This window comes from Osmerus mordax, chromosome 24 (genome assembly GCF_038355195.1).
Source record: "Osmerus mordax isolate fOsmMor3 chromosome 24, fOsmMor3.pri, whole genome shotgun sequence".
Lineage (NCBI taxonomy): Eukaryota > Metazoa > Chordata > Actinopteri > Osmeriformes > Osmeridae > Osmerus > Osmerus mordax.
The window spans coordinates 8,492,133-8,505,634 of record NC_090073.1 but is presented as its reverse complement, the minus strand read 5'-3'; the positions used below and the strand labels follow the sequence as shown (position 1 = coordinate 8,505,634).

The following is a 13,502-nucleotide window of genomic DNA, read 5'->3' as shown; positions in this document are numbered from 1 at the left end:
ACAATTACAGATGAGTTTTGGACATTTTCCAATATTTAATTAGGTAGTAGTCGTTTAATACTATTCTCAAAGCATACAGATGTACTAGAAAGAAAATGACGGATATCGTGTTGAAGTGCCTTGCCTTGGCGCTCATCATCAGCGCGCACAATGTGTCGGCAATCCAGCGGGTTGAGGAAGAAGTTGGGTCCAGTGACAGCGCTTCAACTCTGGCCTTTGTGTTCGATGTTACCGGCTCCATGTACGACGATCTCAAACAGGTGATAGAGGGCGCTTCTCGGATCCTGGAGAAAACTCTCAGCCGGAGGACCAGACCCATCAAAAACTTTGTCCTTGTCCCATTTCATGACCCAGGTAAATACTTATCATAAGCTTAACTGACTCCTGAACATTATGTCTTGCAACACATGTACAGTATACGTAATATAATCTTTCACATGTTGTCCTCAGTTGTATTCATATTGGTAAATAAAGCTTAATTGTAATGAACAAAACCACCAGGGACCGCCATAACCAAACTGGCAAAATATCTTAGGCTATCAAGGAAAACACATTCAATGGTATATTATGATGTGTGATGTTTTTATTGTTTTAGCAACGATGTAGGTAATATACACAGCCTCGGTACATTGTTCATTATATCAATACATTATGTTGGTGTACATTAGTTTGACACACATCTAAATGGCAAATATCTTGCTTCAACAAGATAGTAAAACATTTATGACAACACACAGTTCGGCTATATCATTCATACTGAGTGTCTCAGCAGGGTCTTCACTTCCTTGACTAGGGGAAACCTGGAGCTTGAAACCAAGAGTTCTAATGGGGGGAGGGTGTTTGGTCGCTGATGAGAAGCATATGCTGTCTGCTTGTGTGTAATTACCCCAGTCACCCACCCCCCTCCTCACCTCTGGTCCAGGCTGGAGGGGTGGGAGGCTGGAGGGGTGAGGGGCTGGAGGGCTATGAGGCTGGAGGGCTGTGAGGCTGGGGCCTGGGAGTTGTGGGGCTGAAAGGCTGGAGGCTGAAGTCCTAGGTGGAGAGAGGCTGGGGGCCGGGGTCTGAGGCCGGGGTCTGAGGCTGGGGTCTGAGGCTGGGGGCTGGGGTGGAAGTGGGGTTGCTGCTCAACTCGACACACTGTGTCTCTGTTAAACATGCCGTGCCTCTGGGGTCCTTGTAAACTTCTAAGATTGCAAAGAAACTGTGTGAGTGACAAAGAGGTGTGACACTGCCAGTGTTTTTACAGGCCCCATGGCGGAGGAAGAGACAAAGGCTTCATCAAATGCATAGAAAGACAGTTTGAGAGATTGAGGGGCTGGCTGACTGAATAAGGGCAACTTGACGCATCAAACACCCATATCACACACAGACACACAGACACAGACACACACACAGACACACACACACACACACACACACAGACACAGACACACACACAGACACACTGGCAGCATCTACCTTCTGAACCTCAGCACTGTAATCAAGGACTGCTAATCTATACACCACAAACAATGTGTCCTTTGTGGGTTGGTTCATGTTTACTGTGCCCATCATCCAGCCCCTGAAGGCTTGAGACTACCCCACAGCTGTAGAAGGAGAGGAAACAGACATCGTAGAGACTGCAAAGTAGCGCAGCAGTAAACAGAGCTAACGAGAAATCATTAGCATGTAGTCGTGGACATCACACTCCTGTTAGATGTCTTCCGAACACGTGAACACGCAGTTAGGAGGAGTCAGGTGGCTGAGCGGTTAGGGAAGCGGGCTTGTAATCAGAAGGTTGCCAGTTCGATTCCCGGCCGTGCCAGATGACGTTGTGTCCTTGGGCAAGGCACTTCACCCTACTTGCCTCGGGGAGAATGTCCCTGTACTTACTGTAAGTCGCTCTGGATAAGAGCGTCTGCTAAATGACTAAATGTAAATGTAGTAATATGAAGGTTGTCAGTTTGATTTTTCCATGCAAAAATGACGTTGTGTCCTTGGGCAAGGCACTTCACCCTACTTGCCTCGGGGGGAATGTCCCGTACTTACTGAAAGTCGCTCTGGATAAGAGCGTCTGCTAAATGACTAAAAATGTGAAAATGTAAATGATGTGGTGAAGTCGTATCCAGTAGAAGGGGATGACAGATATTGTCCAAAGAGACTGGAAATGCGATGGTGCATGTACCTTGGAGTGGCAATAAAACGAGTGGCATTTGGGCTCGGTGTTTAACAGATGTTTTGCCTGTGCCCCTCTGTTTACTAACGTCAATCTGCCAAGGTGTTGAACTAGGTGTCGAACTCCTACTAGGCAACAGCAAAGGCTTTTGTGTGTAGTAGGAAGATTTCCTGGGTTTTAAAGAAGCACTTACATGATTAAAAGACCATCAAACATCTGTTCTAGACACTGTAACTAATCAGTGTCCTGTGATGACGCTTTGATTGGCCTTCCATTGATCATGCGTAACGTTACCTCCATCTGCGCAATGTTTCCCCTCAGACATCGGTCCGGTGTCCATCACCACTGACCCCAGGAAGTTCCAGCAGGACCTGCAGGATCTGTTTGTCCAGGTGTGTACCAGAGCAGCCATGTGCACGCGCCTCTCAGGTTACAGGTAGACTGCTCCACCGTGTACAGCGTTCTGTACACGGCATCGAGGTGTGCTCCATGTCGTCTGTAGACGGAGTTTAGGTTTGTTCCGTAGACCCCCCCCCCCCCGCGAGTTCCGGATCCAGACGAGGAACGTTGATCAAAGTAGCTGGGGATGGCCTCGGGGGCTGATGTCAGGGGGGGATGTGTAACGCTAACCCTTCCTGCCCGTGTGTTCCCCTCAGGGTGGAGGAGACTGTCCTGAGATGAGTATAGGAGCCATCAAGAAAGCCCTGGAGGTCTCCCTGCCTGGCTCCTTCATCTACGTCTTCACGGACGCCCGGGCCAAGGACTTCCGGCTCAAAAGAGACGTCCTGCAGCTGGTGCAGCTCAGACAGTCGCAGGTAGAGCAGCCAAGTCGCAGGTCCAGCCAAGCCGGGTCCCCTTCGTACCGCACACTGCGCAAACACCACTGAGACCGTCTAATCCTGCTGTAACCAACCGCCTTCTGTCATCTTCCAAGACAGGGAAATCATTTCCTTTGACTGTAACCAGAATGCGTTTGGGTGGGATTGGCGGTGTTGATCCGGACCCTGTACCCACTGTGTGCGCCCTGCCTTCCTCCTCTCTCCCCAGGTGGTGTTTGTGCTGACCGGGGACTGTGGTGACCGTTCCCAGCCGGGGTACCGTGCCTACGAAGAGATCGCCGCCACCTCCTCGGGACAGATCTTCCACCTGGACAAGCAGCAGGTCAACGAGGTGAGGATGCCTTTTAACCCGTTAAGGAGTAGCGTCACACATGTGGTCGTTCGATAGCGGGCCCCACAGAGTACCGTCACACGTGTGATTCTGAACATTCCAACCGACTATTTTCCGATAGACAAAAACTATATGACAAACGCTATAGTATGGCTTCAAAATTTACAATTAGGAGGCTAACAAGTAACACTAGCAGATAGTAGCATTGCTACGAGTATTATGCTAGGTTGCTAGGTTACGGAAGCTAACTAAAACTAGCTAGCTTCCGTTTTGGAAAAATAACTCACTCTGGTGGAAGCGTCGGTAATATTTAGAACTCACTCCTTAAAAGGTTAAAGGAGGAAAAAAGCAAAGGTTTTTGTGACTGTTTGCGGTCGTGGATGTGCCGTCGCCGTTGTCGTGAGAGTCGAGTTGCTCCTTGATATGGTCTGCAGCGTGTAACTGTATCTGAGCCGGGGAAAACAAAGTCAGCCCGCCTCAGTAGTTCCCTGTCAGACTTTAAACAAGCCAGCTTCCTCTCAGAGAGACAGTGGTATCCTGCATGTCGACACAGGACATGGCTGGACTTGGGCGAGGGCTGTGACATGATCCAGCGCAGTAGGACTGTTCACTGCGGCCCACTGAACCCCTGAACCTACTACTGATTAGGCGCGTGTGTGCGCGCACTTGCGTAGGTCTGCTTTATTTAACATCATTTGAAGTGTGTGTGTGTGTGTGCTGCTGGTGGTGTTTTGGGCCTGGGTCTGTTAACCCTCTGTATAACCTCCACCGGTCTTAGAGGAGTGCCTAAATGTCATTCCTGTGTGGCGGTCCTTTACTGGGTCTGACGCAGGCTGGGATTTGGGGACCTTGGTTGGCAGTCCAGCTGACAGCAGTCCTCTCTCACACCCTGACCCCCAGCTGACCCCCAGCTGACCACAGAGTGCCAGACCAGGCTGGAGTGCGTTATGAATGTTCAGCAGTGACCCAACTCACATGTGCAGTTCTCCAGCTGAATCTCTAGCTGACTACAGTAGAGACAGGTACTGGAACTGAGAGACACATTCATACGCAACGGCATAGTCGTTGATACTACGTCCTGGATGGCTATTATTTAATGTATGTATCAAAATCATTTTATCCTTAAAAATCACCTTAGCACCACAAAATCAAACTTAAATCTTCCCTCTTAACATGAGCTTAGGCAAATCAAATATACACCGTTTTTTGTGGTCTCTGAGAAAAGCGGAGGGAAAACAGACTGCTTATTTTCTTCTCTAATCCCAGGATATGATCTGTCATGGCTAAACTCCCCACCACACACACACACACACACACACACACACACACACACACACACACACACACACACACACACACACACACACACACACACACACACACACACACACACACACACACATACACTCACAGCTGCCCTGCTGAGCTGGCTCCAAGTCCTCAAACAACAGCCCATTGTGAGACTTGTGTGCACATTTCAACTGTCTGTAATCTAAAAAGATCTTCCAGTCAGCCGTGAACCCGCAACAGAACACTGATGTGCTGTCTAAGACTGGACTCAAGCTTGGAGTCTTTCAGAGCTTGGACCTAAACTAAGTTTGGAGTTTTTCTAAGATTGGACCAAAGCTTGGATCATCCGTAATCCTGTTGGCTGTTGTCAGCTCTCAGTAAGATGTGGGGCATGAAAAGCTGTGAGGTTCCAGACTCCTGCATCGAGAATGGCTTCTTACATCAGCCTGCGTTCTGTATGTAGAACAGATGATATCAAGACAGGATATGATGTCATGAGTTCCGGCTGCACCCTCTAATCTACACTGGCTGCTTAAGATCACCTTGGCTCCACTTCCTCTTCCTCCAGGAACATGGCTAACCTTGTCCTGAGTATTCCCAAAGCAGGTAGACTCAGTAGTGAGGTAAAGGAACAGCATTGTTCCGAACCAGCGAAGCTAACCCCAGTTAACCTGCATCCCCTTGTCCTGTTCCCTGTGCTGCCGGAGAACAAAGCCTGACTCTGTAGCCAGTCTAGCCGCAACTCTTACACACAGGAAGACACATGTGGTCGACCCTTCCCTGAAGATGTCAGAGGATAAGACGAGGCAGGTGTGTTGACGTTCATATCGAGGAGGCGAAGTGGTTCCATCTGGGAGTGATTTGGTGTAATGGCTTGGTTCCTGGCACCCCATCGCCCTGCTAACACTGTCGGGGCTGGGCCTTAACCTCAGTTCTGGGGGATGCCGAGCCCTCTGTTAGGTGTCTGGTTTCCCTGTCTCCAACGCTATTGGACACCACTCCTGGAGGAGCAGGGTGAGGTTCTGAAGGAGCAGGGTGAGGTTCTGAAGGAGCAGGGTGAGGTTCTGAAGGAACAGGGTGAGGTTCTGAAGGAGCAGGGTGAGATTCTGAAGGAAAAGGGTGAGGTTCTGAAGGAGCAGGGTGAGGTTCTGAAGGAGCAGGGTGAGGTTCTGAAGGAGCCGGGTGAGGAGACCTTGAGACAAGCTCTGTGGGAGGATGAAGGAGCGGGGGATGTCACCCCAGCCTCTGCTGATCCCGTGGCTCTCAGCTTCCCTTCACGCTTCCCAGAACAGGACGAGCTTCTTCCTGACACAGCGCCTGGTGTCTCTTCAGCTGAGACCTGCCGGATGAGGTTTCAAAGACCCGCAGATCCCCTGGCCTCCCCCACAGCCCCGAGGAGGCCAGGGAGGGAGGGAGGGAGGGAGCAAGGGAGGGAGGGAGCAAGGGAGGGAGGGGCAGCGTGTTCTTGAAAACACACCTTGGCTCCCAGACAGCAGTGAGGTTGGTCTCTGAAGCCTGGCCTGTTGTCCATACTTGGGCCCAGATCACTGTCCTCACTCCCCCGGCCGTGGGGATGAAATGGACCCCCCCCTGCGGCAGATGTAGGTCACCCCGAGCGGTTTCCTGCTGGACTGGGAGAGAGAGAGCTACACATGTGGCAGCTGTTTCCAGTTGTAAAACCGTTCCAGAAAGCAGCTGCTGTCAGCACTGATACACAGAGCAGAGGCCTGCTAATTAAATTATCAAAGGCTCGGCCCTGGCCCGATTTTCTATGTTACTCCTAAATATATTAAGATTTGTTGCATTAACCTCCGTCCCAGAGGGCTTACTGCTGCAGTGTTCTTCGGAAGCTTCGTTATGTATACGACGCAGGACCATCAGAACAAATGGCCCCTGCTGCTTGTTAAGGTCTAAGAAGATGGAAAAGAAAGAGTCTGGTTGCTGAAACGAGACCCCTCGCTCTAATTCAGCCGGGTTTTCCCCCGAAGAGAGACAGGCACGGTTTATTTAACCCTGTAGTCTGCACACAGTCCTTTCACCTCTTACGGTCGGAGCACATTCCAACGATATTTTCAGGATGGAATAGCCCACCGTTCAGGGGAGGGAAGAACCGTACTGTGATGTGTGTGACCAGGCCCGGGGGATCTGCTGCGGTTCCGCTCCTCATTGGTCCTGCAGAGGGAGAAATCGACCTTTATCTGGGAACGGGACGGCTGCCTGGCTTCTCATTCAGCCCGCTCGCAATCACCTATTTTAAGCCCATCCAAATTTAATGTTAACACAGAGGACAATGTTCGCATACTTTCACGTACTGTAGCGCCCCCGCCCCCCCCTCTGACCCCCCCCCCCAGACAGGGGAACCTGAGGAGTCATCACTGCCAGGGCCCTCTCTATGACAGGAACTCCTCTGGAAGCTCACGCTGAACATGGAACCAAAACTGCACCTTATCTTACTGGCAGTTTAGCTCTTGTTTATGGAGAATCCCTTGGAGACGAACGTCAGCAATAAAAGAATGTGCGAAGACAAAGAACAGCTTGCAGGGAGTGTGTGTTTGTGTGTGTGTGATTGCGTGTGCATGCATGTGTGTGTATGTGTGATATATCGGTGCGTGTGCATGTGTGTGTGTGTGATATATCTGTGCATGTGTGTGTGTGTATGTGTAATGTATCTGTGCGTGTGTGTGTATATGTGTGATATATCTGTGCGTGTGTGTGTATGTGTGATATATCTGTGTGTGTGTGTGTGTTTGTGTGATATATGTGTGCATGTGTGTGTGTGTATGTGTGTGTCATGTGTGTGAGTGCCCTGGCTCGTCACAGCCACGCCCTTCCCGTGCTGTCTCCCTGTCGTGTTCCTCCAGAGGGGACGGTAGAGCGGTCCCAGAGCGCCCGTCCAGCTGGGCTCTCAGTGAGGGTGTCTGTGCCCCCCTCTCCCCCTCTCCAGGTCCTGAAGTGGGTGGAGGAGACCGTCCAGGCCCTCAAGGTCCATCTGCTCTCGTCCAATCACGACAGCGCGCAGGAGAATCAGTGGGAGGTGCCCTTCGACCCCAGCCTCAGAGAGGTCACCGTGTCACTCAGTGGCCCCGCCCCCCAGATCCAGCTCCAGGACCCCCTCGGTGAGTCTCCAGCCCCCTGGTATTCAGTAAGCGTCCACCCTCCTGGCAGACCCGAGGACAGCACGTTGACGTGTGTGAATGTGTTCCAGGCCGGACGGTCGGCGTGGAGGAGGGGCTCACCGAGCTGCTGAACATCCCCAACTCTGCCCGTGTCGTCAACCTCAAGTTCCCACGGCCGGGAGCCTGGACTCTCAAGGTAAACCCTGACCCCCTGACCCCCCCCCCCCCACTCCTTCTTCTCTGTGGTGTGGTGCACGCTGGAACAAGTGAGCTTGTCTTTACCCAGACGAGCTGTGGAGGACGCCACACTCTGAGGGTGACGGGAGTCAGCAAGCTGGACTTCAGAGCCGGGTTCTCCAGCGTGCCTGTCTCTGAGTTTAACCACACGAGGGAGAGACCTATAAAAGGTGATTTCTGTTTCCACATGGTTTTATATCATCACACACATGATCTATAATAAGAAAATAGTATATGTACATGTGTATTGAAGTTTCAAATGGGCACGTTGGTATGGCTCTGTGGTGGGCTATTTGACTGCAGATCAAGAGGTCCTAGGTTCAAATTCCTCCTGTATGTCACTTTAGATGACTACAATAGATCTCTAAACAACCACAGAACATGAGCTATAATATACAGTATATTTAGGGGGAGTGTCTCATGTGTGGTTGGTGTCATAGATATATATAAACACTAGATGTCTTATGGCGGAGTCAAGAATGTCTGCACATGGCGTACTTCTATTCTTAAAAGAAAACAAAAACATAATTATTCATAAGTATTCAGTGGCATAACGACATCTCTGATGTTGATAACAAACCAAACCGTTTCAAAATCGGTTGAAAATTGAGCAAGTTATGGTCATTTACAAAGTACATGTAGCACCAACACAATGTTATGGGTGAGCGAGTTGACTGTAGCAAGATGGCCGCCGTGTGCGGACGTTCTAGACTCCGCCGTAAGACATCTAGTGTTTATATATATCTATGGTTGGTGTCCCAGGTGTCCCGGCCCACGTGCTGCTGAAGTGTACGGGTCTGGAGGCTCCGGGCCTGCTGAGCTACGTGGAGCTGGTGTCTGGATCAGGGCGCTCCATCCGCACGCTCCCTGTGCCCCTGCCCTCTGACGGGGGCCGCCGGGGGCTCTGGGCGCTGCCTGAGTTCCGGACCCCCTCACAGAGCTTCTTCCTCAAGGTGACGGGCAAGGACGAGGAGGGCTACCGCTTCCAGAGACTGTCCAGTGTGTCCTACACCAACATCATCCCAGGTAGGACCCTCCCAACTCCACCCCACCCCTGTGGTCACCTGAGTTCCAGTCAACCTCTGACCTCTGTCCCCCCCCCCCCCCCACCCGACACAGACCCCCCTGCGGTGAGCATGCCCACTGCGGTGAAGGGTTTTTACATGCAGCCCGCTGTCATTGGCTGCTCTGTGGACAGCGACGTTCCCTATAGGCTGAGGTTCACCAGGGACGGGCTGACCCTGGGAGAAGAGAAACAGTTTCAGTGAGTCTACTTCTTGTGTTGGACATGTCTTCCTGAACTTTACAGATAATGAGGTAACTGACTGGTATTTGTGTGCTGTTGCCAGGGCTACAACACATTAGTGCTGACAATGCCTGCTGCATTTTATTGGTGCATCAATCAGGAAACGGGTATACACAAAAGAGTCTGTGTACATTACACGTTTCACTATGTCATCTTGGAAACAAAATTAAGAACGCCTTTTATTCCCCTGACACTCTGTTTTGAATTACATCCCTGAACCGAATCAGGCGCTTGTTGAAAAGTATTTCTGTTCCATGTACCAGCCAGGCTAGTGGTGTGTGATCTCAGATAGGGTTCCCATGAGAACTCTCCTGGTCACATGACTGATCCCTGTTGACGATTGGCTCCCAGGTTTTCGGCCAGAGCATCATGGGAAATCCCCCAGGCCTCAGGCGATGACGAGGGCGCGTATGAGTGTGTCGCTCAGAGCAGCGCTGGGCTGGGACGAGCCCTCACACAGCTCACGGTCAGAGGTATGTCAAACACATAAACACGCACACACACATGAACAAATTCACGGACTCGCAGACCACAGAGGTAGCGAAATGTTGAAATCCATCCCAGAAATCCTTATCTCCGTTTAATACACCCCGCCTTAACACCGTACTGTAAGAGCCGCATCAGACGATCTCGTAGGTTTGGTGTCTCACGATGCTCACTGTGTCCCCCCCGATGTCTCACGATGCTCACTGTGTCCCCCCCGATGTCTCACGATGCTCACTGTGTCCCCCCCGATGTCTCACGATGCTCACTGTGTCCCCCCCGATGTCTCACGATGCTCACTGTGTCCCCCCCGGTGTCTCACGATGCTCACTGTGTCCCCCCCGGTGTCTCACGATGCTCACTGTGTCCCCCCCGGTGTCTCACGATGCTCACTGTCCCCCCCCCGATGTCTCACGATGCTCACTGTGTCCCCCCCGATGTCTCACGATGCTCACTGTGTCCCCCCCGATGTCTCACGATGCTCACTGTGTCCCCCCGCGACACAGAACCTCCTCCGGTGCTGAAGGCCCCCGTCAACATCACCTCGTCCGTGGGGAGCACAGCCACCCTGTCCTGCCGGGTGGAGGGGTCCATGCGCCACAACTTGACGTGGTGGAGGCAGGGGCGGCCTCTCCTGGCCCGGGGGGGCAGGGTGAGGACGCTGGGGGATGGCTCCTCCCTGGAGGTGAGCGGGGTGAGGCTCCAGGATGCGGGGGAGTACCAGTGCGTGGCCACCAATGCCCACGGAGACAGCAGGATCTCCTTCTGGCTCCTGGTCCCAGGTACGGGTCTGGGTGCCTCCGCACGGCATTCATCTGCTGGAACGTTTAGCCAGGCTGGCTTCCTCCTTCGAGACCTCTTGTCATCTGGTTTCCATCTCAGCCCAGCTCCTACCCCCCCCTCCCCCCTCCCCCCACACCCTCTCACACACACACAAACACCCATACTACCCCGTACATGGACTTGTTTCCAGTCACAGCATGTTACTCATCAGCCAGATTTATGTGCTAGAAAAAGAAGAAAAAAAATGGTGGCTTCTATCATGGCCATATTCTCAGACGCTTGTAACGTGTTTGCAAACGACCGGACAAATGTGGAACATGCCTGATGTAGCCTGATGACGTCAGCTCCTTGCCAGGCTGCGGCCCCGTGTGTCAGAGCTGTGCCGTGGCTCTGCCACTAGAGCTGTGACCTGGCCCTGACTCACCATACCGCTCCTGTTCCCCCCCTGCAGAGGCTCCCTCTGTGGTGATTCAGCCCCAGGGCCAGGCCTTCTCTTTGGGGGACGAAGTCCGGCTCGCCTGCTCCGCCTCTGGATCCCCCTCGCCCCAGCTTTTCTGGAGTCATGGAAACCTCTTCCTTAGTCATCGTCCGAGGTACGGGAACCCTGCCCTCTCAACACCTCCAGGAAGTTAATTTGACCCAACATGCATGTCAGATCCTGTCGGCCCAATCCTTAAGTGTTATAATCTCAACAAAACAAAAAACTACTCCCAGACTTCCAGTCTCTGAATGTTTCTACTGTACATAACATATTCAAAAGAAATCAGCTTCAAGCTAACCCTGAAATGTGTTTTGGAATAAAAGCAGGGACTGTAGTGATTAATTGAGACATCTGTCTTTTCCATTCTATATAAGATCAACAAACTGTAACTCCCTGATGTCGGTTTGATTTGATGCAGATTGACTCTGACCCAAAAAGGAGTCTTGACCATCTCTAACGCCCAGCCTCAGGATTCTGGGAACTACACATGTCTGGCGACCAATGAGGCTGGGACTTCCTCTCAGTCAGTGACTCTGACATTTGCAGGTAGGAACCCAGGAGCTGCGAAAACACTGTTCCACACGGGAGTTGAAAAAATGCATTTGTTTAGCAGACTCTCTTATCCGAAGGGACGTACATTTAAACCTGCAGTCTCCTGATCTAGTACATAGTTTAATGGCCATGTACCTTGGCAGTCTCTCCTACTGGGGTTACATTTGGTTTTCTCCGCAAGTTTCATTTTTAACAACATAGTATATCCGTCAAGATACCCAGCAACTGGCTGGGTGCAGCTCCTCAGCCAGCTGTCCCTCTGCCCCGGTCCCCTCTGACTGACACTCCCTCTCTCTGTTGACGCACAGGGAGATGTTAGTCAGCTCTATATTTAACCTGTCGCTTCCCCACTGTCCAGTCGATTTAAATGAATTCAATTCACATATTCTGGTATTTTTATCGGGTGTTGAATTGCTGGGATGTCTGGCCGTTTGGTGGGTGATTCAAGTCTTTTAATCAAGTTTATGAGTTAAGCTCTGTGTGTGTGTGTCCCTCCTCTCCCCTACAGAGGTCCCGCGTGTTGTGGCCAAGCTCAAGGTGGTCCTGGTGGCTGTTGGGGGGGATGCCACCCTGCAGTGCCTCGCCACAGGTGCCCCCCCTCCCAAGCTCCACTGGTTTAAAGGTAATGACTGCCTGTTCATGTGAGAGGGATTCGTGAAGGATCCGTGGGTATGTGCTGGAGGGATAGCCTAACGTTCCATGTGTGTGTGTGTGTCCTGCTGTGTGTGTGTGTGTGTGTGTGTGTGTGTGGGGGGGGATGTTCCAGGGGACTTGCAGGCGGGCTCCGGGCCGTTCGCTGAACAGGATGATGAGCGCGGCGTGCTGCTGATCCGAGGGGCGCAGGTGATGGACGCGGGCCGCTACAGGTGCGAGGCTCGCAGCTCCGCTGGAACCTCCTCGGACACCGTCACTCTGGAGGTCGGAGGTGAGGGCGGTGGCCATCTTAGACTTGCTCACACACTCTCACATTAACAGGGACAACAGACTTGCATATTTCCTATTTCAGGCCTGGCGTTTCAGCACAGCTATACTTAGTTCCAGGAGGTTCTATTGGAGCTCATGCGGGGTGTGCTGTTCTTCCTCTCATCAGAGGGACCCGTGTTTCACGAGGCGCCGGGTGACATCACGGCCAGCGTCGGCGAGAACGTCACCATACCCTGTGTCGCCAGGGGTTTCCCGTTGCCCGCGGTGACGTGGCGGAGAGAGGACGGCAGGCGGGTCCAGACCAGGTCTGGTAGCCAGGGCGGAGCAGAGCAGCTGGGGATGGGATATCTGCAGATAAACAGTGAGTTACACACCCCTCACCCCCCGTCTCTCCCCCCGTCTCACCCTGAGCCTGGCCCTCACAGCAGATCCGCCCTGAGCCCGGTCCTCACAGCAGATCCGCCCTGAGCCCGGTCCTCACAGCAGATCCGCCCTGAGCCTGGTCCTCACAGCAGATCCGCCCTGAGCCTGGTCCTCACAGCAGATCCGCCCTGAGCCTGGTCCTCACAGCAGATCCGCCCTGAGCCTGGTCCTCACAGCAGATCCGCCCTGAGCCTGGTCCTCACAGCAGATCCGCCCTGAGCCTGGTCCTCACAGCAGACCTGCCCCTCCTTTGGCCTTGTCTGACTGGCATTGTTGAGATTCCCTGAATGAATATAAACGTGTATATATAGAGAAGGTGGAGCCCCCCCCCCCCCCACATAAGATTCAGTAAACGTTTTCTTAAGAATGTGAATGGAACCCGATCGGCTTGGCTCTGCTTCAGGAGCGTAGAGTTTCCCCTCTTCTCTCTCTCTCTCTCTCTCTCTCTCTCTCTCTCTCTCTCTCTCTCTCTCTCTCTCTCTCTCTCTCTCTCTCTCTCTCTCTCTCTCTCTCTCTCTCTCTCTCTCTCTCTCTCTCTCTCTCTCTCTCTCGGAGAGGGGGCGATCCAGGCCAGTGTAGAAC

General features: G+C 52.4%; 1 protein-coding gene across 1 annotated transcript in view; it reads left to right on the top strand.

Moving 5' to 3' along the window:
• The first annotated feature begins 95 nt into the window (after window positions 1-95).
• The window catches only part of hmcn2 (hemicentin 2), a 44,285-nt gene continuing 30,878 nt past the window's right edge, over window positions 96-13,502 (top strand). The window contains exons 1-16 of the mRNA XM_067227632.1: window positions 96-354; window positions 2,477-2,547; window positions 2,812-2,970; window positions 3,203-3,325; window positions 7,560-7,731; window positions 7,821-7,927; window positions 8,018-8,138; window positions 8,731-8,994; window positions 9,088-9,232; window positions 9,626-9,747; window positions 10,264-10,539; window positions 10,992-11,133; window positions 11,440-11,567; window positions 12,082-12,195; window positions 12,340-12,498; window positions 12,664-12,858. Of these exons, the coding sequence (XP_067083733.1) occupies window positions 96-354; window positions 2,477-2,547; window positions 2,812-2,970; window positions 3,203-3,325; window positions 7,560-7,731; window positions 7,821-7,927; window positions 8,018-8,138; window positions 8,731-8,994; window positions 9,088-9,232; window positions 9,626-9,747; window positions 10,264-10,539; window positions 10,992-11,133; window positions 11,440-11,567; window positions 12,082-12,195; window positions 12,340-12,498; window positions 12,664-12,858 (2,557 nt within the window). The remainder of the gene's footprint in view (window positions 355-2,476; window positions 2,548-2,811; window positions 2,971-3,202; window positions 3,326-7,559; window positions 7,732-7,820; window positions 7,928-8,017; window positions 8,139-8,730; window positions 8,995-9,087; window positions 9,233-9,625; window positions 9,748-10,263; window positions 10,540-10,991; window positions 11,134-11,439; window positions 11,568-12,081; window positions 12,196-12,339; window positions 12,499-12,663; window positions 12,859-13,502) is intronic.